The sequence below is a fragment of the Mustela erminea genome, chromosome 2, assembly GCF_009829155.1.
Source record: "Mustela erminea isolate mMusErm1 chromosome 2, mMusErm1.Pri, whole genome shotgun sequence".
NCBI classification, from domain to species: Eukaryota; Metazoa; Chordata; class Mammalia; order Carnivora; family Mustelidae; genus Mustela; species Mustela erminea.
In genome coordinates this window covers 63,120,199-63,146,539 of record NC_045615.1, presented here as the reverse complement: position 1 = coordinate 63,146,539, position 26,341 = coordinate 63,120,199, and the positions used below count along the sequence as shown (strand labels likewise).

Here is a 26,341-nt window from a genome sequence, read left to right as displayed (position 1 = left end):
CCAGGCAGTTAAAAAAAAAAAAAAACTCACATAGCTTAAAGTTTGATTTATTAAATATGACAGCAAATCATTCAGTTGCATTTATAACAAAAAATTTATTTTCACAATATTTAAATGACTATGTTTACAATTGCCACACCACTAATCCTGGCCAGCTTTTTCATTTTCTCTAATACTTTTTCTACAGATAAACTTGGAAAAAGCAGCAGTCTATTAAATCAATAATTTAACACAAGATAGATGAGCAAATGCTGGCATTTCCTTGATATTCAAGAATTTGTGACAAGAAATGGGATCTCGGGAAAAAAACAAGCCACCTAATCCCAAACCAGGTCGAGCTGGGACGGGAGGTACGGGTGTCAGTAAATGTTTCAGAAGCCAAAGCAATTTTCATGCAAGTTAAACTCAAACTTTCTACACAGAAGTTTAAAACCGACCTGAAACACTGCTTCGATAGAAACGAATGGCCCCAAACAAAGCAAGTCCTTTGGAGCAACTGTTCATGTGCATACAAGTGCATACAAAGTGCTTTCTCCAACCAGGAAAGCGTGGAATGAAAAACTAAGTGCCAAAGAAAAAAAGTTCAAGCGTGCCAGAAGGTCTTAAAACTACACTTAGCAGCAAACGGGAAACGACCCCACAGACAGATTTTAACGAGAAGCTGCTCCACTCCATGAGCAGAGGAAGCCACGGGGACTGGCCGGGGGAACCCTGAGAAAGCGCCCGGAGCCCTCCACCCGTTCTCTCATTAGCTGTGACTGTCTGAAGAGACTGAGGGGCCCCCAAACCGGAGATCGGTCGGGCCACTAATTCCAGGCGCTTGCCCTTCCCGCCCCGCTCCTCCCCACCCCGCAGCGTCAGCCAGTCTCCTCCGGAGGCAAGGAGTACTCAGGGGGGTCGGGGGACGGCGGAGCCGGCGGCCCGAGCGCCCTCTTTACCTGGTCGCAGAGGCGCGGCCAGGCAGGGAGGGTGCACGAGCGTGTCAGCGACACAAGCCGCCCGCGCCTACCCACCCCGCTCGAGCCAGGTTTCCGAGGCAGCTTCTGCGAGTCTTCGCCCACCGACCTCTGGCTGCCAGAAAGGCCGGGAAAGAAACACCAAGGCACGGTCTCTTGGAAACAGCGGCGTCGGCCGTCATTCATAATCCGGCGGACCGGAAACTGGCGGTTACGTCACTTCCCACCGTGGCACAACCAAAAAGTTCCCCTCTTCGCGCCGCTGCAGGAACCTTTGTTTCCTCGTCCTCGGAGAGGGCTAGTTCCGGGAGCGGTTCGGAAGGGGCCTCCGGGAACGGACGAAGCTGCGGGGCGGAGCGGTGAGTTGTGACGAGCTAGCCGGCTCCCAGCCGCCTCTGGGAGGCTCGAGACCTCCGCGAGGCGAGGTGGGAGAGTAGTTGCGTGGGGTCTGAGTTTCCTCGCTCCTCATGGGAAAACCTTGTAATTTGCGGGGGGTCGCGCGCCCCAGGCTGACCGCTCTCTCCCTTCAGCGAGGGTTGTGCTTCCTCGTAGGGTGTTTCTGGCTAGGGCTCGTCGGCTGAGGCGCGGCCCCAGGGACTAGGCTCCTGGAAGTCTGTCCCGGACCCTTCTCGGAAGGTTTTGGCGACGTGTCCATGCAGCTCCCTCTTTCCGCCTCTTACCTTCTCTCGGGGTCCCTCCTTAGAGACCTTACCCCGTGCTAGGCCTTCGGGGTCATGTTTTGATCAAAGGATCGGAATTCCTTTTCTGAGCGTCTGCTGCCCCTTTTCAGCTTCTCTGTCCCTTGGTTGACTGGAATCTTAGTCTTCTGCTTGCTCTGCGTTTCCAGACGAGTCCCTAAGATTTCGGTGTAACCCAGGGCCAAGAAGAATTCCGGAGAGGATGGAAATGCGCAGCATCTTTGAAAGGATTTTTGTTAGAAGGGGTCGCAAGAGCGTCCAAAGACAGGGCAAAGCTTTCTAGAGCCGTTATGAGATGGCAACCCTAACAGTGCATTCAGTGTGAATAGGTTCAGTTTCCTTTATCTTGAGTGTGCACATGCAGATGATCAACTTCGGACTTTTTCTAAGATGGGCGTGTAGGGTGAGAAGTGGGATCTAGGGCTAAGCATTGTGAATATCCAGTTTCGGTGGAGACATTGCAGATGCTGCCGAAAGTGATACTTTAAAAAAAAAAACCTAGTTCATTCATTCAGTATTTTTGAGAGCCTCAATTTTAAACAGTAGATTTATAACTAAATAAAACAAGCCCTTGCCCTCATGGAGCTACTGTCGAGTGGGATTAATTTAAGCCAAGTAAAGGACTGGGAAGAGAGTATTGCAGATAGGAACATGGTACAGGTCTCTAGTATTGGAAGAGAGGGTTTTTGTTTATATTGCTTTTCCTGTTGCTTTTTCCATGTTTGGGGGGGGTGGGGAGATGCAGGGAAGTTGGGTTTGACTTTTGTTCTTATTGCTCTTTGCAAAGGGACTTTTGTAAGTGGTTAGAATTATGTAGAAGGAGGAGAAAAATCATTATACTTTACTTTGAACCCTAATAATTACGTAGCCATTATTTTATGGTACTTTGCAAGGTAGCAAAGTGATAGTCAAAAAGATGAATACAGACTTCCTCCCTTCCTTAAGGTACTCAGAGTTTTATAGGGAATTTAACACTTAAGGAGAAAAAAAAAAAGTATGGTTCAAGGTAGAAAGTCCTAGTACCACAAGAAAGCACTATATGAGATATCCTAGGAGGGAGAGATTATTAGTAGTATTTGGGGTAGAGAAGGACACACTATTGGTGAATAGAATCCTCATGAGAAATAATACTTGAACATAGAATTTGGACATCTAAAAATGGGTAAAAAGCCTCCCAGAGAGAAAAATAAGTAGAAGTGTCAAAGCTAGCTAATGGCTCTGCTGTAAGGAAAATCTGTATATGAAGAATTAAAATTTTTGTGCCAGTTAAGGAGTCTTTTTAAATGGTTGGTAAAAAAAATTCGGCTTTATTTCAAAGACAGTAGAAAGTTTTTTTGAGCAAGAAAATGAAAAAAGAAAGAAAAGTGTGTTTGGGGAATATTAATATGACAACAGTGTTGAAGTCAAAGAGAATAACTAGGTTATTGCTATAATACAAAATTTATAAAGACATGAATTTGAGTAGTAGCAGTGGAAATGAAAAATGGGACAAATGTGACAAATGTTGCAGAGTCAGAATCCATAGGGAAAGCCTGCTGATTGTTTAGTAATAAGGAATAAGAGCCGCCTCCCTGAGGGGAAGATGTCAGTCATTGAAAAGGGACCTCGATCTCTCTTTATCTGTACACATAAACACACCAAGGACTTTGTTTTTTGGAATCCTCCATAAGAATGATATGGCTCTTTTCCAGTCTATTTTGATCATGGATTTTAGAATATACAGGGAAGGATTGTATAAAAGTAACATAATTTGGTGTAATTCCAGGAAAATATTTTTGGAAGTAATAAAGGAGGTAAATTGATAAATTAGTTGCTGACCTCTTTGAGGACATAAATAGATGAAAAATAAATTTTATTATGTTTGCATTTACCAGTAAGGAGAATAGAAACCAGAGGAGGCAATGGAAAAGTAGTAAAGAAAAGTAAGATAGAAAACTAAAATATAAAGGGCAAAACACATAACTATGAGTGTTTTATGTTAGGCCTATCTACTTCGATGAGGGAAAAGAGTTGGAACAAGGAGATGCCAATATGGGGAAAGCAGAGGGAACAAGGAATTGGAGGCTTCTATAAATTTAAAGTGCAGGTGGAACTGAAGGAAAGAAATGGGGCAAAAACCAAACAGAAAACCCAAAAGGAAGGTTGACCGGGTACCCTGAAGACATTTCTGGATCAAAACAGTGGAATAGATAGAATAATGGGATATTATAGTCAAAAAGTAGAATAGTTATGGCTAGTTTCAAGCTTCAGTGGCTGAAGATGAAGTTCCTTAGGTTGAAGATTTAAGTAAAAGTGCAGGAAGCTGGAGATCATCGATACAGATGCAATTTTAGCATCGCCGAAGATGAAGGTGTGGAGGAGGAGAAAGAAAATGTGGTTCCATACTTTAGCAGCCTTGAAGGTACAGGTGTGGATTTCAAGAAAAGATGCTGATGAGTGGTCGTCATGGAATGTTTTTCCAAAAGCAACAATATGGAATTAGATCTCCATAGACCTCTTTGCTGTATGAATAGGAAGTGAAGGGAGCACCACATGGGAGATGGTGGTAAAAAGGCGGTGTCATGGGGGAAGTACATATACAAGGAGTGCTTAAGAAAAAAAGTAGAAAACATAGGGAAATATATTGGTAATGAGTGGGGGCTAGAAGACAATGGGTAACTAGCAATGAAGTTAGTGTGGAAAGAGAAGGTCTGAGCTGAAAAAGTACTGGAAGGTTTTTCAAGGGAAAGGTAATTTGTACTTAAAGCAGCCTTGATGTGTGCATAATAAAGAAAGGTAAACTAGAAATTGCTAGATAGCCTAAAGCGGTGGCCTCCAGATTTGTCTCATTATTCATGAATGTAAAATTGAGCATACTTCCATATACATTATCAATTATATGCATACACTGCTATCATTCTGTATATTAATAGCTATTTTTTAATAAAAAAAGAAATTCTTACATTTTTCCCCCTATATTCTGCTATGAAGACCACCAGGCTAGAGGGACATGTTAGTAATTTAGGGTGTGGGTACAAAGCCTGTTCAGTTTTATAATTGCAGGATAGTATAAGAACTGAGTCCCAAGGTTCCAGTTGGAATGTTGGTATTGATAACATGACTTCCCTGGTCTTATAATCTAGGTGTTGATTCTTGTCACCTAATCTGTAATGCAGACTTTTTATTGGTGATTATGGAATTACATAACAGTAAATAATTTGCTTCTGATTTTCAGCATAGAAATTTCAAGTAATGGTTTTTCTAGTATATTAAAAGGATTCTTTTCAATATTAACCCTTTGGTCAGTCTCATAAGAACAGATGGTTTTGGATAAGTAAACACTCTGCTGTTTAGCTATAGAAAGTTACATCAATAAAACAATATGCCGTATTCCCCTTGTGCAGTCAGTACAATTCAATTATTGTGGACATTTCAATGAGGAACTGTTTTCTCCTGAGAATATGTGTAGTGACCAGCCTATACCATGAGTAAATTTGACCTTTCTGTACATTATCATCTATATAGATGATGTATGGAATAATACCATCTTAGAAAGTGACAGGTTGCTTCTCAATTTTCATTAAATTACTAATCCAGCTGTTTGAGGTAGGTTATTTTCCTATTAGTACTGGCTTTTGGATTCACGAGTGATTCAGATATTTTAGTAGAGTGCAGAATTTGACAATAATTCTGAGGCTGTCAGATAAGTATCTAATATTCTCTTGAAAACTTAAAAAAATATGGCCTAAGGGTGTGTGTGTGTGTGTGTGTGTGTGTGTGTGTGTATTTCCTGTCAAAGTTGGAGAAGGATTGGGGAAAAGTAGAAAAGTAGATGGGTAAGGAACAAACAAAATTCATTTCAGTCTGAACTTTCATATGCCAAGATTCAACCTACAGCAAGTTTTAATGATTTTATAAACCCCTGAAAATGAGAGATTACTGTGGAATTGCTGACAGATCCTTAACTCTAACAGTGCAAGTGTGTTGCTTTATTACAATATTAACCTCAAGGGTAGAAGACAACTTCAAGCCCTGCAATATTGATCAAAGGATTGAACACAAAGTATACACTTTTATTTTAATAATACCTTGCCTGGAGAAGAATTTGAAAAAGTGACACAAGAAGTAGAACCACATGATAGGATTGGTATTAGCTGAAAACAAAACTTTTTAATGTTTGGAATTTCATAAGCCTTTGATGTACATCTATATTTTAAGCTCCTAATGACACAGAGCATTCTCATAGGCCCTTTGGGAGATACAAATATAGATAGATCGATCTATCTATCTATCTATCTATCTATATATTTTTTTTGTAGTAACTGTGGCACCATTCCTTAGAGACCTTGCTTTTTAAAAATAAGTTAATGCATGAGATACCACAATCTAAATGTGATTCAATAAGATTATCATTAGTATGTTTTCTGAGGCATTCAAGATTGGAGCTGAGGACTAAGGAGATAAAAAGAAAATATAATTGAGGTAAAAGCTGCAGCATCAAAAGCTGCCAACACCTTTATAGCTCATCACTTAATGCTTCCTTTAAACATCGCCCTCCTGTGACACATACCCCCCAAATCTTTTTCTTTGGTACTGGAAATAAGGCTCGAGAGAAGAAATTTTGATATATAGTAAACCTGAGCTAAACACATCAAATTCCTATACACTGAACTCTTAATGTATATTTTAAAACAGAGTTAGGAAGGGGCTCTGTGGCAAGGAGGAGCTTATCTGGATTTAAAATTTAGCCGTGGATATAGATACATACAAAACTGATAATGTTCTTGCTTCAGGTGAAAAGAATTTGGTAAGGATAACAAATTTACTTTATTTTGTAATAAACTTTTAGACATTTCAGATTTTGTATCATGGGCAAAATATTACCTATTATAAACAAAAGAATTAAAAAAATAAACTTTAACATAGATAACTGTTCATTGTCTCTAAGTTAACACCCCCTTCTTTTTTCTTTAGGTGTTTGCAATGGCAGCTACTGTGAACTTGGAACTTGATCCCATTTTTTTGAAAGCACTAGGCTTCTTACATTCAAAGAGTAAGGATTCCGCAGAAAAGCTAAAGGCACTACTTGATGAATCTTTGGCTCGGGGCATTGATTCAAGTTACCGTCCATCTCAGAAGGTACCTGTGTGAATAAAAAGCTTGGGGGACAGAGTTTTGTAAGGCCTGTAGTAGAACAGTGTTAATATTTAGACCATCTCAAAACAGTCTCTCAGCCATAATAATCTTTCCTTGAGGCTTGAAGAAATTATATTTTTTGTGTTCTTTTCTTCCATCATGCTTTTAAAGAATTGTTATATTACATAGAAAAGTTAGCTGGATGGGAGGGATATTCTACTACTTTATTTGTAGAGAAACCCACTTATATATGATTTAATTTCTAATTCTTTATGAGCAAAATATTTTTTAAGCTTCTGGATGAAACCATAATTCATAATTATTCTCTAATGTTTTATGGGCCCAAAACCATAAAGTAAAAGGACAGATTTTGCAGTGAAGTAAATTGAATATGGGTAGAATAATTTAATGGAAAAAGGAGGTGTGAATGAACTATGAGAACTGTGTGGCTCCAACTTTGATAATAATAAAGCAGCCAAACGACTTTATGTGAAAAGAATATATATTTTGGAACCAAACCTGCTTTAAATCCCAGCTTGCCTCTTATTAATTGTGTGGTAATAGATATTATATCCTGAACATTTATTGTGTTTAAGGTACTTTTCTACATGATATATGTGTATAGTTAGTTTTAATTGTCATAATGGCCCTTTGAAAGAGGTATTATTTATTTTCATTTAAAAATAAGGAAACTGCTAGGCCCCCTGGTGGCTTCGTTGATTAAGCGTCTGACTGGCTCAGGTCATGATCTGAGGGTTCTGAGATCAAGCCCAGCACAGGGTTCCCCAGGCTCAGCTAGGAGTCTGCTTATCCCTCTGCCCCTCCCCCTGCTCGTTCTCTCTCTCTCTCTCTCAATAAATAAATAAAATCTTAAAAAATAAGGAAAATGAGGTGCATAGTAACTTTATTTCAGTCAGCCTCTATTTCTTTATTAGTAAAAGTAAAATTAGTATAATAAAAATTACCTTGCACAACTGTGATAATTAACCAAAAATAAAGTATGTAAGTTACCTAATGTAGTATCTACCTGGTACATAGTAGGCTTTTCATGAGTGGCAACTCTTGCTATATTTTGTAATGGCCGATAACATTCTTTTAAATCTTTCTAAGTCTCTAGAGCAATGAAACTCCAAGTCACCCAGCTCTTTGAACCTAGACACCAAACTAAAGGAAGATAGAACTATATCACTCACTCAGTGTAATCCACACTCTCAAACTCAAGTCAGGCCCAAATGCCAGACTCAGCAGCCAAGTCCCAGATCCAGTGCTTAAGTAAACAGTGGTATTTTGCCCCCCATCTTCTTTCAATACAAACTCTCATATTCTCAAGCCATTTTACTGTGTTTTGAATAGTAGGGGCAGAGTGTCCTTGTTTCTTCTACCATCCTCATTCTGGTAGGTTCGGTGAGTTCAACCTGATCAAATTATACAACTCTACAGAATACACTATTAAGTTTATTCTGCTCTGACTATTGATATTATCCTAATAGGAAAAACCCGTTATTACTGAAGAAGCAGTACTGTATTTTGAGATTTTAAAACAGAAGGAAGTTCATCTATTAAAGTACATGAAAAAATTATTTCAATTAAAAAGCCTCCTGCCCTTAGATTTCTAACTGGAGTTACTTCTTTTGATCAACCTAGAGAATATACTCTGTTAGGTATATAAAAAGTATGGATTCACTTAATTGTAGCCTTTAGCTGTTCCTTTCCATCTCTAGAATAAATCACCTGGAGGCAGTGGTATACTTATAAACATTAACAACTGGCTCTCTAAATGTAGTATCAACATAAAAATTGATTGATACTTCATTTACATCATTAAATAAGTCAAATGTGAAATAATGAACTTAGGGGTGCATGGGTGACTCAGTCAGGTAAGCGTTGATCAAGATCAGCTCTTGATCTCAGCTCAGTTCTTGATCTCAGGGTCATGAGTTCAAGCCTTGTATTGGACTCCATACTGGGCATGTAGTCTGCTTATTTAAAAAAATAAAAAAAGGGAAGAGAAGAAAAAGAAATAATGAACTTAGAACTTAACTCATTCTTCAATGACTTGTAACTCTAGTTGACTTAGATAATAGTTTTCAAATGCTGCAAGATTACGTTTTTTAGTTTTTTATGTTAGAGAAATAGTACACTTCTAAGTTTAATCACCATTACCAACATTTTTTCCATCACTTTCCCAAGGCTATACCAGTGGTCACCAAACTTTCTGTAAAGTATCAAATAGTAAATGTTTTGGGGTTTTGGGGGCCACATTGTCTGTCACAATGATCTAATTCTGCCATGATAGCATGAAAGCGCTGTAGGTTATACATAAATGAGAGAGTATTGCTGTCTTTTAATGTAACTTTATTTAAAAAACGGGCAATAGGGGCGCCTGGGTGGCTCAGTGGGTTAAGCCTCTGCCTTTGGCTCGGGTCCTGGTCCCAGGGTCCTGGGATCGAGCCCCACATCAGGCTCTCTGCTCAGCAGGGAGCCTGCTTCCTCCTCTCTCTGCCTGCCTCTCTGCCTACCTATGATCTCTGTCAAATAAATAAATAGAATCTTGAAAAAAAAAAAAAAAGCTCTAAAATATACATATTAAAAAAAAAAACAAAAACAAAAACCGGCAATAGGCCGGATTTGGCCTCTAGATCTAGACAGGTGGCACAATAAATCAAGTGTAGCTACCAATAAGTCTAAAGCCCTTTTCTTTATCCCTTCCCCATTTCTTCCTCCTCAGAGATTACCACTGTTCTGAAGCTAATGTATATCATTCTTGCTTGTATTTTTATACATTTACAAAAAAGTAGTCTGCACTCAGATGTTCTAGTTTATTTAGAATGGAAGGAAATGCTCTTCTTTTTTGCAGGGTGATTCCAAGGAGGTATTGTATACATAAATTTTTTATACTATTAGCAATAGATAGCAAGTGTAAATATCAGCAAAGTGGTAATATAAGACAAGGAGGAAAAGACGAGCCAGAGACTAAAATATTTGCAAATCAAGTATCTGATATTGTATCCAGAATCTGTGAAGAATCCAGAATCTGACTTGTATCCAGAATCTGTGAAGAACTTTCTAGACTTAGTAATAAAATGAACAACTCCATTTTTTAAAAAAGGGCAAAAAATTTTAAGGAACACTTTACCAAAGAAGATATATATATGGCAGATAAGCATTTGAAAAACTGTTCAACAGTGTTAGACATTAGGAAAATGGAAATTGAATCCACAGTGATATAAAACTATATACCTATTACAATGTCTAAAATTTAAAAGATCAACCATACCAATGTTGATGAGGATGTGAAGGAGCTGGGACTCTCATATACTCCTTGTGGAAATGTAAAATGGTATACTACTTTGGAAAATGGTTTGGTAGTTTCTTAAAACGTTGAACATACACCTGCCATATGTGATCCAGCCATTTTATTCCTAGACATTAGTTCTAGAGAAATGAAAGTAAATGTCCACACAAAGAGTTGTGCATGAAGGGTCATAATAGCTTTATTTGGAATAGCCCCAAACTCTAAACAAATATCTACTAATAGATAAATGAATAAACAATGGTATATCCATTCAATAGAATATTACTCAGCAGTATAAGGAATGAACTGTTGATATACTCAGCCTGAGTCAATTTCATAATAAATAGACTGAGTGAAAGAAGGTAGAAAAAGAGTACATACCATATGATTTTGTTCATATAAATCTCTAGGAAATGTAAACTAATAGTTATAGAAAGCAGGTCAGTTGTTGCCTGATGATGGTGGGGGACATAGTTACTCTAGGATGTATACCTCTAAGATAATTACAGTGGGCCACAGGGAAACTTTGGGGGATGATGGATATGTACTTCATATTGATTATAGTGATGGTTTCATGTAAGAATTACCAGTTTTACACTTTAATAGATACAGTTTTTATATCAATTGTTTCTCAATAAATCTTTTTAAAGAAATGGATTTTACATTGGTCAAGACATACCTTAATTTTTAACTAAAATTTGTTTACACTTGTGATCTACTTTTTACAGTTTGTTAGAACATTTAATTAGTATCTTTTTATTTTATCTTTTAGGATGTGGAGCCACCCAAAATTTCAAGCACAAAAACTATTTCTGTTAAGCAAGAGCCCAAAACATCATCCAGTCTTCCTTCTGCCAATAGTAATGGCAAGGCCCTCACAACTGAAAAAGTAAAGAAGGAAGCTGAAAAGAGACCAGCTGATAAAGTAAGAATTAATTTAATCGTCCTTTAAAAAGAATAAATCAGTTGCGCTTTTAGGCGGGAACAATGTTTCTTTCTGTGCTCACTTTTACATAATAGTAGGTAAAGTACATAATTTCTCCGTAAACATATTTTGATAATTATAGATGCTGAGGTTGATTTTTTTTTTTAAGTGAGTAAAATTTACATTTTTTTAACCATTTACTGAAGTCATTATCAATACATATTTAAACCCTAGGGGATGTACTGATTTCAGGTATAAACTTTAATCCATAACTTAAATATTCTAGATGGAAAAATTGTTGAGAAGATGAGACAGGAGAGAATAAAGATGTAAGTGACTAAACATGAAATTTGTTATAGGATGGTATGTACCTTAACAGACCTACAGATAATTCTTGGATTGCCTATTTTGAATGATTTTTGCACATAGTTAATTATTAAGATTTTAGCACTTAGTAAAAAATACATTTAAAAAACCTTTAGTAATTCCTGTCCTCAAGATGGAGTATTTTAGTCTCATGTCTTCTCATACTTTCTCTAAATATTGGCTATTCTTAAAATATGTAGTATTTTCTGTACTTTTAAGTTTCTATAAATGATATCACACTGTACACGTATATCTTTTGGCAACATACTTTTTCATCTCTTAAGAAATGTGCTTTTGAAATTCACCTGCGTTGATAACAAAGATGGAACATTGCTTTGCTTTGAATACCACATAATAGTTACTCAGTAAATAAGTCAGTTTATCCATTCCCCTACTGGTGAGCAATTAGCTTATTTCTTCTTTTTTCTATTACAATGGAGCTTTAGCAAGCAGCGTCAAAGGTAAATTTGTGCACATGATGATAGTTTCTATAGGAGGTATATCTATAAATATATATAATAGGATAGGCACATCTTCAATATTACTAGACATTGGCAAATTACTGTCCAAAGTGCATATACTGAATTTGTACTCTCGCCAATAAAGTATAAGAATTGAAAATCCTCCATGTCTTATCAGACTTTTTAATTGTTGCCAATTTGACAGGTATGTCTGTAACACATACCTTAAAGAGAGGAGCCAGAATTTGCTTTGAAGCAAATATGGCAGTGTCTGGATGACTGGGAAATGGTTACTTACTTATTTTCAATATATTTCAAATATCAGTAGTTTAAGATTTTATTTATTAGAGAGAAAGAGCGGAAAAAACACAAGTGCATGGGAGGGGGTGAGGCAGGAGGGAGAGGCAGAATCCCCATTGAGCAAGGAGCCTCATGTCAATTTGATCCCAGAAGCCGGGATCATGACCTGAGCCAAAGGTAGATGCTAAACCAACTGAGCCATCCAGGCACCCTAAATAACAGTGGTTTATAATTTAAAATATTTAAGATAAAAAGTAGCCTTAAAAATAGCCTTTTTATTGCTGTGGCTTCTCATTTCACAGCATCTGATTGGGAAACAAAAGGCCAAAAAAAAAAAAAAGTAAGTGCATTGAATCAGAATTCTTTAATGGATAAAAGAATACAAGGACAGATACCAGATACATGCAAAAATGTTCTAATTTTTTTTATTTCTACCTTGCTATTTTCTTGTAATGTATTGATTATGAATTTATTATAAATTTACAGATCTTTAGTGTTTGTAACTGTCCCTAAAATGACAAAATATCTGTCAGGTGGACTTGGTCTTTGCAAGTGTCCATCATATCCATCTCTCCATGATTTAAGGTTTATTCTGACATGTTACTTTCTGATTGTCTGCTTTTTATAGATGAAATCAGACATCGCAGAAGGAGTTGATATTCCAAAGAAACCTAGATTGGAGAAACCAGAGACACGGTCCTCTCCCATTACCGTCCAAACTAGCAAGGATTTAGCCATGACTGACCTTTCCAGTTTTGAGGAGACTAGTGCTGATGATTTTGCCATGGAGATGGGGTTGGCCTGTGTTGTTTGTAGGTAAGTTGTACCTTTCTGTGGAAAGATTCTTTTGTTCTTGTAAAGAGAGCAAACAAAAGGAAAAAACAGACCAATTTTGGGGTGTTTATATTTTGTTTTCATAATTTGGAAGTGGGTGGGAGATAAGTAGACTGTTCTCTATGAGATACCCATATAACAATTTAGCATCTTGAAAATTGTCTAATATTTTATCTTCCTCACTGTGGCATCTTTAATCTGTTATGTCATAGTACTGTTTTCTGGGTTCTAGAGGAAAACTATTATTGCTGTATTCTTTAGTGAAGAAGAACATGTTCAGATTAATTTGGTTCTTTTTAAGAAGTCTGTGTTGCTTTTTTTTTCCTTTGAATTGTTGATAATACTTATAAAGTAGAATGTTATACATAATTTTCTAAACACCCTTACATCTTTTCCTACAAATAATGGAGAAGAAATCAAAGGATTGTGTAGGTTATTCTGAGTGTTGTTTTGATATGTGGATACATAATTATAAAACATGGATAATTTTGCTTATTAGAAGATGCATTATAAAAATAAAAGAAAACTGAATTTTAGACTGCTTGATGCAAGGGGCTAAATTTTTTTTTTTAATTGTTTATGACTTGTACTGCCTAGCGCAACAGAAAAGATTACCATCTTTGTTGCTGTTTTCTTTATGGAAATGTTAGATTCTGGTGCGTTAGGACTGATTAAGCAACTAAGCTTTTGGGAACTTTACAGAGAATGAATTAATGTACTTCTGAATAGGATCATTTGTTACAGCTTCACTGTTTTCACATATATTTATTTCAGCCTTTATCTACCATGAAGTTTATAATTTTTAAATAAGAAATAATGGTAAAGTAATAATGGAGAGAGAACTAGTAACTTTAACCTTCCATTTGGAGACGTAGGATAGTCTAAGGCTGTGGTGATTGCTTTTTGAATTTATGTTTTCTTGATATACAATTTGCTACATTCTATTCAGTTGATAAACACATGTATTTATTGAACACCCTTATCTGGACAGTAATATGCTAAACATTGTAGATAATTAGGTCCTGTTTCTACCTTCATGCATAAGTCAATTTAAATATACAGGCAACTTATTTTAATGAACTTATGTATTAATGAAGACAATAACATGTAGGTAATGCATATAAAGGAATTTAATAGAAGTATAGAGAAAATGTTATGAGACTGTTGGAACTAAGGGAGCCAGAATCCCCCTTCTTGGGAGAAAGAAAAAAATTATCATGAGAAGTGGCTAGGAGAATATAGCCAAATTCAGTGACTACGGTACCTTACATTCATTTGTGTTTGAGCGTGGAATGCTCAGGCAGGCTGCATGCTTCATTTGGTTATTTTGCTGTTTGGTTGTTTGAGGTGTTTCCCTCTTTTATATATCACACTTACCAAAACAACCCTAAAGTGGCTTTAAATTGTTGCATTCAAATAAGTGCAATGTTTAATGGTATTTTTCCTTAGGCAAATGACGGTGGCATCCGGTAATCAATTAGTAGAATGTCAGGAGTGCCATAATCTCTACCACCAAGATTGCCATAAGCCCCAGGTGACAGACAAGGAAGTGAATGACCCTCGTCTGGTGTGGTATTGTGCTCGATGTACCAGACAAATGAAAAGAATGGTAGGAATCTTTTTTTTTTCTCTATTTTTAAACAGTCTCTCTCATTTTTTTGTTGTTGTTGATAGGTGCTTTTCAAAATAAATTTGAATATTTAAGTTATTGAAAAAATACATACACTGATTATTAAAATGTTTGTATTTATAATGTACATGTATGATTTATGTATCTATGCCTAAAGAAAGGACCATATTATATCCATTTTTCTCTGTTGAGCTTTTAGCTTATTCTAATATAGATAAACAGGATTAGAGACTCACAAAACATGAACATTCCTGAAATATAGTATGTCACTGTATTTACAAACATTTAGAAATACTATAAAATCCTGTAGGAAATGGTGAGATACAAAGCCCTAGTCTTTGGTGAGTCTGGTAAGGACACACTGAAAATGTCCATTCCTGGGTGGGCTTAAACCATTAAACTCACAAACCATGTACAGAAGCATTATTTGCATATGCATGTATGTCTTTCCATCTGTGTTTTTCAGTTCATCAGTCTGTCCTTCTCATTGTCTTCAAGTGACCATTAATCTCATTTTCCTAATGTACTTTTTCTGTTTACCGCTTGCTAATATAACTGCCTTTAACATCATACTGAAATGTGTTTTCACTTGTTATATTGGATAGTTTTGTAATTTCTACTTATTTAAAAGGCAGATAAATAAACTTTATCATTTTCCTTTGAAGGAATCAAGAAATTGTGATTTACTTTAGTGACTTACCAGCTTGTGACTTCTCCTCTCCTTCCTCCCCTGCCTTAGATAAGAGTCTTCACATCTGTTAACCAAATAAATTTCTACATAGACTTTCCTGGCCAAATATATCTTTTTAAAGGCAGAGGTACATAGTTAAAAGTAAAAATTCAAGGTACCTATTTTACTTCTCAATCAGTTAAATCAGAAATAGGAAATGTTTTTATACTTTGAAAATTAGTGAAATTTCAATAGTATGTATATTTTCAGTTTGTAACAGGGAATTTCTGTGATAAGATATAATTTTTTCTGCTTAGTTTGGTTTTTATTTAGTTTCTTATTTAAACTAGTCTTCCAGGACCTCAATCAAATGATTATAGGTGAGCAGTATAGTACATTCCAGGGCATTAATAGAAGTAGTCACTAAGAATTGATAATAATAAAAATAAGTTATTTGTGACCACAATCTTTCTTTAGTATATCTTCAAAGATTTTTTTATTGCAATTTTATTGTAAGTCTCAATAAAGTAAGCACTGTTCTCTTTGAAATGTTTTCTCCTCCTTTTTTTATGACAGTGTATACCAAATCTGTTTGTAGTTCTAGCCCTCTTTCAGGAATGAACTTTGGCAGCTGGCCAAATATCTTACAGTAACTTTAAGTTCAATATCTTTAAAATTAAAATTTTCTTCTCCACTCAGTTTTTCGCCCAGTTGTCTGAACTAGAAAACATTATCCTTGATGCCTCTCTTAATTCTGTATCACTTTGTTGACCAAATTTGCTAGCTGTGCCTCTTCTTCATTTCTTAAGTCTGTTCATTTTGCCCTTACTACCCTGTCCCACTAATTGTCGATTGCTTTAGCCCCTTAAGAATTCCCCTTGTTTCTGGGGTGCCTGGGTGGTTCAGTTGTTTAAACATCCAACTCTTGACTTTAGCTCAAGTCTTGATTTCAGGATTGTGAGTTTAAGCCCCATGTTGGGCTCTAAAACTATTACCCCCCCCCCCAAAAAGTTGTCTTCTTGCTTCCTTTCAGTGCGCCTTACTCACTTCAATAAAAACAATTAGAATTGTTCTTTTCAATTTTTTATCTAATGTTATCTGCCTAAATATGCCCAGTGGCTCTCCATTACTTATATAATGAGGTTATACTCATTACGGTGAATATATGGACCTTCTCTCTTGATCCAAGTCTGTCTTTGTATTCATGTCTCTCACCACTTTACCATATACTCTGGCCATGTTAGGCTAGATGTATCATTTCCTGAATATGTGATGAACTTTGCTGTTCCCATATGTCCTGCTTCTCAGCTTTCCTTCATCTGCGGTACCTTTTCTTCATCTGCTTTACAAATTAAATGTGTAATTCATTTATCAGTAAGACCATGTCTCATTGATTGGCATAGCACTAGAGCAGAGCTCAGAATTGGACATGTCCTACTTTCTATTGTTTTCTGTAATGTAATATGGAGGAAATGTGGATTAGTACCAAAAATAGTCAATAAGTTCAGTTTATATGTCTAAGAATAGAAAGTACTGAATGGAGAGCTTTGATTAATGTTAAAACATGAGTAGAATTCGCCAAGACTAGATTCAGAGAAATACCAAAAGGCAAGATCTGAAGTGAGCCTAAAGATCAGGATCCAATAAACACAAAGTTTAATGAGAGAAAGGAATTTGGAAATAGTATGGGTACAACTACAGTTGCTTTCAGTGTATATGCATTGGTTATTGCTCCAAGGTATCTCAGAGATATTATAAATAGCATCTTTTATCCCCATTCTCCTCACACTAATTTGTCTAAGAAGGGCAGATTCTACAGTACACATATTATATATTATTATAGGAAGACCTTGTTAAGAATGTGGTGATAGTGTGTGGCAGGCTCCAGGATCATTCTTCAGTCCTATAAAGTTCTCTTTACCAGGTAATGGGTTTTGCCCCAGCCCTATGTCAGAGACTTCTATAACTTATTGCAGTGGTTTTCAATCTAAGGTAATAACATACCTACTCAGCAGCATTTAGAAATATGTGGTATTTTTTGATCGCTGTCATACTGGCAATTACTGCCCTGAGTGGGAGATTTCATACATTCTTCAGTGTGTGAAGCACTCACCCAGTGAAAAATTATATACCTTTGTTGGGCAGCACCAAGTCAGGGTTAATATCCTAGTTCCCAAAACTAGTATTACCAGCAAAAGACCAAGGGCTCTTGGTATTTCTCACTCAACTCGTAATATGGCTAGGTGATGTAGAAGCAACAAAACATCCAAATGTGATCTTCTAGGCAAAGGCCCTTTCTTGGCTTTGTTGTAAGGAGTGCCATCTAAGTTAAACCAGTCTTCAGAGTCTAACCTCTGAAATAGATGTGGGTTGAAGGAAGTATAAGATTGAAAGCCATGGTTATGGAACCATATATTTCTGATTTACTATGAGGGCTGCATTCTCATATCCTGGTTTTGCAATAATAAGATGGTCCTCCTTCCCTGCTGGTAAGAGATATTTTACCAAGGGTAGTCTTCTAGCAGCCTTAATAATATTCTTGATCTGAATGTCTCTTTAAAAGTAATGTTTGGAAGTAGGTATACTTTCATACAGAAAACATGTAATATAAAAAATGCATTGAATTGAAATGTAAGGACCAACATTATATAGTACAGCAAACCATAGCACAAGAAGTGTACACAAGAAAGTCCAGACAAAAAGACTGCATTGAAATTTAATGGGAACAGATTATTAATAAATTCCTGATAAAGTCCTGCATGGTCTTACTTAAGACTGTCAGACAGTGTACTGGCTGGGAGCATCTTTCCCCATCCAGTATGCATGGATTCTTCCAGATTTAGTTTTCATATCCTATATAAATGATGATGAATAAATAAAAACTATTACTGTCCACACCCACATGTGCCAGACACCGTGTTAGACATTTAGGTAGTCATAATTCATCCTCATAACCCACCTTAGAAACAGGTGGTCTTATCCTCATTTTACAGGTGAAGAAAATGATGATTTTAGAGATTTCCATATTTTACCTGTGGTAACATAGCTAAGGAAGAAGCTGAGCTGGGTTTTAATCCTATTTCTGTTTGACTCTAAAAACTGTGCTTTCAAACACAGCACTGTACTGTTTATATAGTTATGATTATTTACCTGGAAAACACTAATAATCTGAAAAATGATTAGAGTTCAAAAGAGAATGCAAAATTATAAAATAAAGACAAATCTCAATTATTGGTCAAAATAAAACTGAAAATGCTTATAAAGGAACAGTGGATACAGATTCCTCTTTAATAACATAGAAAATTGTATTTGTGGACTTTCTTCAAAGAGTTTAGCATGCCTGCTTCTTCAGTGTGAAAAAAAACCTCAAGAAGATACATCATTTGTCATCAACAGTTTTTTAGCCACATTTGGTATTTGAGATCATGTAATTGATCTGAACTACTGTTAAACTCACCCTCAGTTACTTAGAGATTTGTACTTGAACATCAAGGAAAAAACTCTTTTAAGTCTTTAACTAGCCATAATAAATAAATGGACTCATTACAAGTGAAGCTAACTGGTTACAAGTAATTTGTGATTTTCCTTTTTTTTAAAGAAATAGTTTGGTTTGTCTTATTAAAATGGTATTATCAAACTAATCTGCATGATTTCTAAAGCTTAATATCTTTACTGTTTAGAAATGAATAAAATCTGTAAAGCCATTCATAGAATGATGATAAAAATAATTTGTTCAAGAATCTATATTTTCAGTGTTACCACAGTATTTTTTAAATGTTTAACTGTATTTCAATTCAGTGAAGAGTCCTGTGACAGATTTTTTTATTGTCTTTTTTTATGCATCCTTTAAGATTTTGTGTCTAATTAATTCTCTGATTTTTACAGGCTCAAAAAACTCAGAAACCACCACAGAAACCAGCCCCCACAGTTGTTTCTGTAGCTCCAGCTGTCAAAGATCCATTGGTTAAGAAACCAGAAACTAAACTCAAACAAGAGACAACTTTTCTAGCATTTAAGAGAACAGAGGTCAAGGTACAGTACATTCCATTTTTACCTAAGCTTGGATTTTAATTTAGTTGATTCAAAAATAGTTCCTTGAAAAAAATATTGATGAGTAACTTTATATACTAAATGGCAATATGTTGGAAAAAGACTGCATTACTATTACTATTAGGTAGAAAGGGAACATTTATATAATTATTTAATATCTAACTCTGTTTCTTTTTTTATCACCATTAGGAAAGATTTATAAGCATTCCAAAGTGGTATTCTTTACCATTTCTGTGTAGTCAGGCATTTATCTCTAATCAGTAATTTTGTTTAAATTCTAAATACTTCTGCCCTCAGTTACAGCAATTTTGCTCCTCACAGTACTTGTGCAGAGTGACCTTGTAGCATTTTTTTTCTGCCTCCTTATTGGCTATTGAAGAAGTTTTCTTCTTTTGTCTTATTTTTTTTCCATCATTATCATGAACTTTCAAGGTACCTACTCCTTATACAAAGGGACCAGATTATTTAGTGAAAGTGTCACCTTTCTCATTCTTAGGTTTGCATCCTTGAAATCACACTACATTATTATTAATATTTGGCATTTTGATATCATGGAATAAAATATTTTTCTAACCTTATTTTATAACAAAAACAATATTTTTACTGAGTTATGCATTCCAGTTTTAAGCAGAGTACTAAAGATGGTAGAAAAATATTAGTCCCAAATTCTCAAAGGTTGATCCCAGAAAATTCCAAATATTACACTGTCCTTGTGACTCTAAGTAGCTAAGTTCAAGAACCTTGGTGTGATGATTAAGAATATGAATGTAAAGGAGTGCCTGGGTGGCCTAGTTAGTTAAGGATCTTACTTTTGGTTTTGATTCAGGTCCTGATCTCAGGGCCATGGGAATTGAGTCCTGCATCAGGCTCCATGCTCAGTGGGGATGTGATCTATATTCCCTCTCTCCCCCCTCCCTCTGCATCTCCCCTGCTCTCTCTCTCTCCAATAAATAAGTCTTTTTTTTAAAAAAGTTATGAATGTAAAGTACTCTGAGAAAGATACTAATAATCTTATTCACAGATCAATTTTTAAACTTAATTTTCCAGGGAAGAGTTAATATCCAAAGGATATCCGTATTTGCCATGTCAAAACTTAGTGAGTTGGAATAGAGTGAAGAATAATTTATTGAAAGTAATTAGAGTTGCTGTATTTTATACTTAAATCACTTTTAAGTAGATATTTATACCAACTTGTTACTACTAAAGGTTAATTTTAAGAAATCCAACATGTAACCATTGTAAGGAAAATAAGGCCTTGGCTGTCATGTTTATTCTGATTTAGAGGCTTTGATGTTTATTATGATGAAAGTTGAATACATTTCTACTATGAAAAATATTTGTTTCCTTTTACATATAGAAAAGCAAATGGCTTTCTAGCTAGGATAATAGGCAAGAAAATATTAATAGTTAAAAATTAAGACCTGGGAGGTCAGTGGGTTAAGCATCTGCCTTCAGCTCAGGTCATTATCTCAGGGCCCTGGGATTGAGCCCCGCATCTGGCTCTCTGCTTAGTGGGGAACCTGCTTCCCCTGCTCTCTCTGCCTGTCTTTCTGCCTACTTGTGATCTCTCTCTGTCAAATAAATAAATAATTTTTTTTTTTTAATTTGAGAAATAGCTGAGAAACTTATTATCTATACTAAAGTACTGAGAGATTACTTGGATCTCCATTGTTTGTGTTATTTTACTTTTTCGTGTCCTAATAGGATTATAAGCCATATGTCATTTTGTTGAAAAGCAATACCAGTAACAGGAAGCCATTAAACTAAAATGCTATACACACAGAACTGTTTGTACTTCTTAAGTCGTGGTCTTTTTAATTACTTCAGATGGGTTTTTGTTTGTGAAGTTTGTTGAAAGATCATTTAGCCATATGGCAGACAGTTTTATGTTTAATAGAAAAGGAAAAAAATTACATCTTTCATAACTAATACAAGTTGACTGCACTTCTGTCCTTTTGCTTCCTTTAACTTTTTCTCATTACCTATGTGCATTCCTCCAGGAATGTATAATTAATCTGTGGTTTATCTTCTCTGGATATCCTTATAAGCAAGTTACTAAATGATGTTACTATTAAAAAAATTCTATTTTTCAGAGTATGTGAACAAAAATTTGGACTTTTCCTCTTATGAAATAAGTATCTCAGCACTCTATTCTGATTACTTTTCACACTGGTTAAAGATGTTTACACACAGGGGCACCTGGGTGGCTCATTTGGTAAAGTTGCAGACTCTTGATTTCAGCTCTGGTCAATCTGACTGATATCAGGGTCCTGAGATCAAGCCCTGCCTTGGGCTCCACACTTAACAGGGAGTCTGCTTAAAGTTTCTCCCTCTTTTTCTGCCCCTCCCCCTTTCTTTCTCTTTCTCTCTCTCTCAAATAAATAAATAAGGGCACCTGGGTGGTTAGTTGGTTAAGCGTCTGCCTTCAGCTCAGGTCATGATCTCAGGGTCCTGGCACAAGCCAAGCCCCACATCAGGCTCTCTGCTGAGTGGCGAGTCTGCTTTTTCCTCTTCATTTCCCTCTGTGATCACGCTCACTCTTACTCTCTCAAATAAATAAATGCAATATTTTAAAAATAAATAAAATAAATAAATTTTTTTAATGTTTACATGCAGACAGTATTGAAGGCTACTTTGTAAGAACTAACAACTCTCCCAGGGTTCAGGTCTGAAGTACAACTGTATGTGTTTTAGGCATGGTAATTACCATATTTTTAAGTAAAATACTATTTGTAAGACTTAATCTTTTACCTATAGGTAAATTAACACTTTCGTGAATCTTAAGAATATAAAGGTAGAAAGAGTGCTGGTAGGAAGTTCAGTTTATAATTCATTGTAACAAAACACAACTTTACCTAATGTGAAAGTAAAAAAAAAATTGTTCTCATGTGAATAAGGGCAATATTTATTTGTACAATGACGTTGGTGTCACTGTTAGCTTTTGACTGGCCAAAGAAGTTAGAGAAACTAAGGTGTTACATCTTTCAGAAATTCATCTGGGAGTGAGTCAGGCCTATTTCAAATGTCACTGTGCAGCTTTTGAGGCAATTGATAAAATCTTTTATACAAAGCAGGGATCTCTTGGGTGGTAGCTTCATGGAAACCGTGAATTAATTATGAAAAAAAAAGTTATGAAACCTTTTTAATATATCACTAGAGCTGTACAATTCCAAATAGTTAACATTGCACATTTGTATATATTTTGCAGTTCAGGAGCTATTTGCTCAAAATTGGGGTTAGAACATGTTTATTTTAAAAAATTGGACTCAGGATCTGACACATTTATTCACTCAATAAATAATAACCAAATGAATCTGTTTATCTCAGACATCTTCTAAATGTCCTGGGTTTAAGCATTTTTGTTCAATAAGAGTGGATTCTATTTTGAAATGATCCACAAGCCATTTGGAGCAAGGTATAAACAATTAGGTACTTCACTGAACTAGATAATACCTTTTTTGGGTGAAAAACAAGTTAAAGTATTAAATCTGATTTTCTAAGAGTGCTTGTAACTGAATCTAAAAGCAATTCCCAAAAACAAATTTCATACATTTCTTTTTTGGAATCATTAGAACAAGAATATGACATCTCAGAATTTCTGCTTTGGAAATAGTAGCATCAGTTAGCTATGGATAAGTGTTATTGTTTGTGTTTTTTCAGATTAGTTTCGTAAGAACTTAATTTTGTTGGTATGATTTAAATTTCCCAAGTCATTACTTTTGTATAAAAAATCCAACAATTCAACTTGTTATATATTTAAGATATTAAATTGTTCATTACATTTAGCTCTAAAACAATGCTTATTTTATTTTTTTTAGACATCCACGGCTATTTCAGGAAATTCTTCTAGTACCAGCGTTTCCTCTTCGGTAACTAGTGGCCTAACTGGATGGGCAGCTTTTGCAGCTAAAACTTCCTCTGCTGGCCCATCAACAGCAAAACTGAATTCAACAACCCAAAATAATAGTGGGAAGCCTGCTACCTCATCAACTAACCAGAAGCCTGTGGGTTTAACTGGTCTGGCGACATCATCTAAAGGTGGAATAGGTTCCAAAATAGGTTCCAGTAACAGCACTGCACCCACTGTACCAGTGAAACCACCTCCACCTCTAACTTTGGGCAAAACTGGCCTTAGTCGCTCCATTAGTTGTGACAATGTTAGCAAAGTGGGTCTTCCTAGTCCAAGTAGTTTAGTTCCAGGAAGCACCAGCCAACACATTGGGAATGGAAATAGTGGGACATCAGGGCCTAGTGGAAGTACCACTAGCAAAACCACTTCAGAATCAAGCAGCTCTCCCTCAGCATCCCTTAAAGGTCCAACTTCACAAGAATCACAGCTCAATGCCATGAAGCGATTACAGATGGTCAAGAAGAAAGCTGCCCAGAAGAAACTCAAGAAGTAATGTGGCCAAGTAGGTTTTTATATCACATTACCCTAAAATCTCATTATTAGGACATAAACTGTAATATACTATAATTTAATAAAAATCTTCACAATGAAATTTCTATTATTTCTTACCTTCAAATGCTAAATGTTTTTAAGCAAAATTTGGAAATCTATTTTAAGTCTGTTTAACATTATTTTAACAGTTTCCTTAGCATGTGAAAACAATGATTAAAATGATTAATTCTTGATGAGAACTTCTGGAATCCCAAGAGACTGGTAGCATACATGAATTTTTTAAAAAAGAAATAGTTCATCTTCTAGCAAAGCCCCAAGAATTAATCCTGCTGAATAAGGTGCCTTACAAGGCGGCAGGAAATGACCCAATATAAAGTTTCCTACTTTCCCCCCAATATTCCAGATAGTCCGTGTTAGTCCCCGGCCTCATTTCAATTGATTCTCTCTCTCCCCCACAAATATTTCATCTCCCCATTTTCAAAATGGATTTTATATAATTGATTTTTCATATTTCTGTATTATATCCTTACTTTTATTTTTATCACTTTGTATCAGTTATTTAGGGATCTCTCTCTTCCAATAGATTATGAACTCCCATAATGCAGTACTTTTCTCCCATTGCATGCTTTTCCTCATATTGCCAGTCTAATATACGCACATTGTATGTACCAATAAATGTTGAATTTTGATTTATTCTGGTTATCTATACTCCTGAGAATTCTTGAACAAACTAACCCTTCCAAGAATTTTTGTGGATGGATAATTTGAGTTGTTTACATACAGATACCTTCGCTATATCATGGAAAGGAAAAAGGGGCTGCTTTATTTTTACTGCACAAAAGTGTTACAGTTTTAATTTTAGTTAACTTTGTATAAAAGAAGCTCCAAGGGGCGCCTGGGTGGCTCAGTGGTTTAAGCCGCTGCCTTCGGCTCAGGTCATGATCTCAGGGTCCTGGGATCGGGTCCCGCATCGGGCTCTCTGCTCGGCAGAGAGCCTGCTTCCCTCTCTCTCTCTCTGCCTGTCTCTCCATCTACTTGTGATTTCTCTCTGTCAAATAAATAAATAAATAAAATCTTTAAAAGAAGCTCCAATATCATGATTAAATCTTGATGCTCTGAAGTATGTGTGTGTGCATTGTTAAATCACAAAATGTGAGGGTTCTGAGTCATAGCCTTATTTGTAAGTTAACAAACTAGCCTACTGTTTTTACATACAGTTTTTGACAGAAGATATGTAGCTTTTTGGACCAGAAAAACAATTTAGTACTCACAAGCAAAATGGGACAGCCATTTTGTCCATGAATACCTCATTTCATCCAGAAAGTAGAAGCCCCCAAAATTCTTATATTCATTGGATAATGGGCAGCAGCCTTATTCCTTCAACTTTGATGTGTGCTACTGAATCTTTATAAATCTCTAATCTCAAACTCTTTCCCTTAATCCCTAAGTTTTTCTAACATCTTCTAAAATACATTGGTAAAAGATTTCTGTGAAGATAAAGCTTTTTAAATAAACTTGCTCTTGGGGCGCCTGGGTGGCTCAGTGGTTTAAGCTGCTGCCTTCGGTTCAGGTCATGATCTTAGGATCCTGGGATCGAGTCCCACATGGGCTCTCTGCTCGGCAGGGAGCCTGCTTCCCTCTCACTCTCTCTGCCTGCCTCTCTGCCTATTTGTGATCTCTGTCAAATAAATAAATAAAATCTTAAAAAAAAATAAAATAAACTTGCTCTTTTTCTAAGAAAAGATAGTATTTTAAACTACCCTTAAACAATGATACTAAATTACTCATAGTAAAGTAGAATGCAGGATCGAGATAATCCCAGTACTTGCATGTGGGGTAAACATCTATTTACATGTTTAAAATCTGCCTACAGATGTTTCTGTTTTGAGAAACAAAGATTTCTGTTGATTAAACATCATTTGGCATGAACATCAAATCCCCTTTAGGGTCAAAAGACCAAAACAACCCATAAAATCATCATCATTTGTTTATAGTTCAGGACCAGTTTGGACTAAACTGGATAGAATGATCTGATACAAACTCAGCTCAAGAACTAACAGTTCATGTGACCTCAGAACCTATGAAAAATTAAAGCAGTAATGCACAGTCATCCCATCACAGTCAGAACATATGTGCTGGATAGAGTTGGGAAGAGAAGCAACTTTTAATTTCTATGGTACTTCAGAGAGGATGTTAGAAGACTTTTTAGGAAGTTATCTTTCATTGAGTATGGCTGTTTGTATAGATTATATGTGTGCATAAGCACATATTTGGAATCCATACATGTGAAAGTATGCATCTATCTAGTAATGTATACAATTCAGTTTGGTATTTTATACAGGTACTTTTGTATTAGACTTTATCTTCAGGTACATCTTAAACCCCGATTTTTCCATAATTATAATAAGTGAACTACAAAGCTTTTTAACTGAACATGTGATGAAAGTAGTATTAATAGTAGTTATCACTTAATTTATTTTGTTAGGCATAATTTTTTTTTCCTCACTAGAATTTAAGTTGTATGAGGGCAGGGATCTTGTTTGGTTTGCACACCATTGTGTTACCACTGTAGCTCTCAATAAATGTTTTATTATGCCAGTGAACGAATAGATAATTAGGTGAGCCAAGATAGGCTTTTA

General features: G+C 35.9%; 3 protein-coding genes across 7 annotated transcripts in view; 1 reads left to right on the top strand and 2 right to left on the bottom strand.

Annotated features, from left to right (window-relative positions):
• GSTCD (glutathione S-transferase C-terminal domain containing) overlaps positions 1-1,152 on the bottom strand; it is a 133,483-nt gene extending 132,331 nt beyond the window's left edge. For 2 of the 4 annotated variants that reach the window (XR_004283233.1, XM_032333062.1), the window contains exon 1: positions 939-1,050. The gene's annotated coding sequence lies outside the window, so the exon portion shown is untranslated. Of the gene's footprint in view, positions 1-938 lie in introns of all 4 variants that reach the window. The other 2 variants (XM_032333064.1, XM_032333063.1) reach the window with 2 other exon arrangements.
• The window catches only part of ARHGEF38 (Rho guanine nucleotide exchange factor 38), a 170,297-nt gene continuing 143,987 nt past the window's right edge, over positions 32-26,341 (bottom strand). Inside the window, exon 15 of the mRNA XM_032333060.1 lies at positions 32-2,136. The gene's annotated coding sequence lies outside the window, so the exon portion shown is untranslated. The remainder of the gene's footprint in view (positions 2,137-26,341) is intronic.
• Positions 1,207-23,802, top strand: INTS12 (integrator complex subunit 12). Of its 2 annotated transcripts, none has more exons than XM_032333072.1 (7): positions 1,207-1,315; positions 6,608-6,772; positions 10,837-10,989; positions 12,745-12,932; positions 14,400-14,559; positions 19,136-19,282; positions 23,119-23,802. In XM_032333072.1, the coding sequence occupies exons 2-7, from the start codon at positions 6,617-6,619 to the stop codon at positions 23,701-23,703; spliced, it is 1,389 nt and encodes a 462-aa protein (XP_032188963.1). In that variant the 5' UTR covers positions 1,207-1,315; positions 6,608-6,616; the 3' UTR covers positions 23,704-23,802. The 2 variants fall into 2 exon arrangements, with proteins under 2 accessions (XP_032188963.1, XP_032188965.1); XM_032333074.1 differs by having other exon boundaries at positions 1,286-1,381.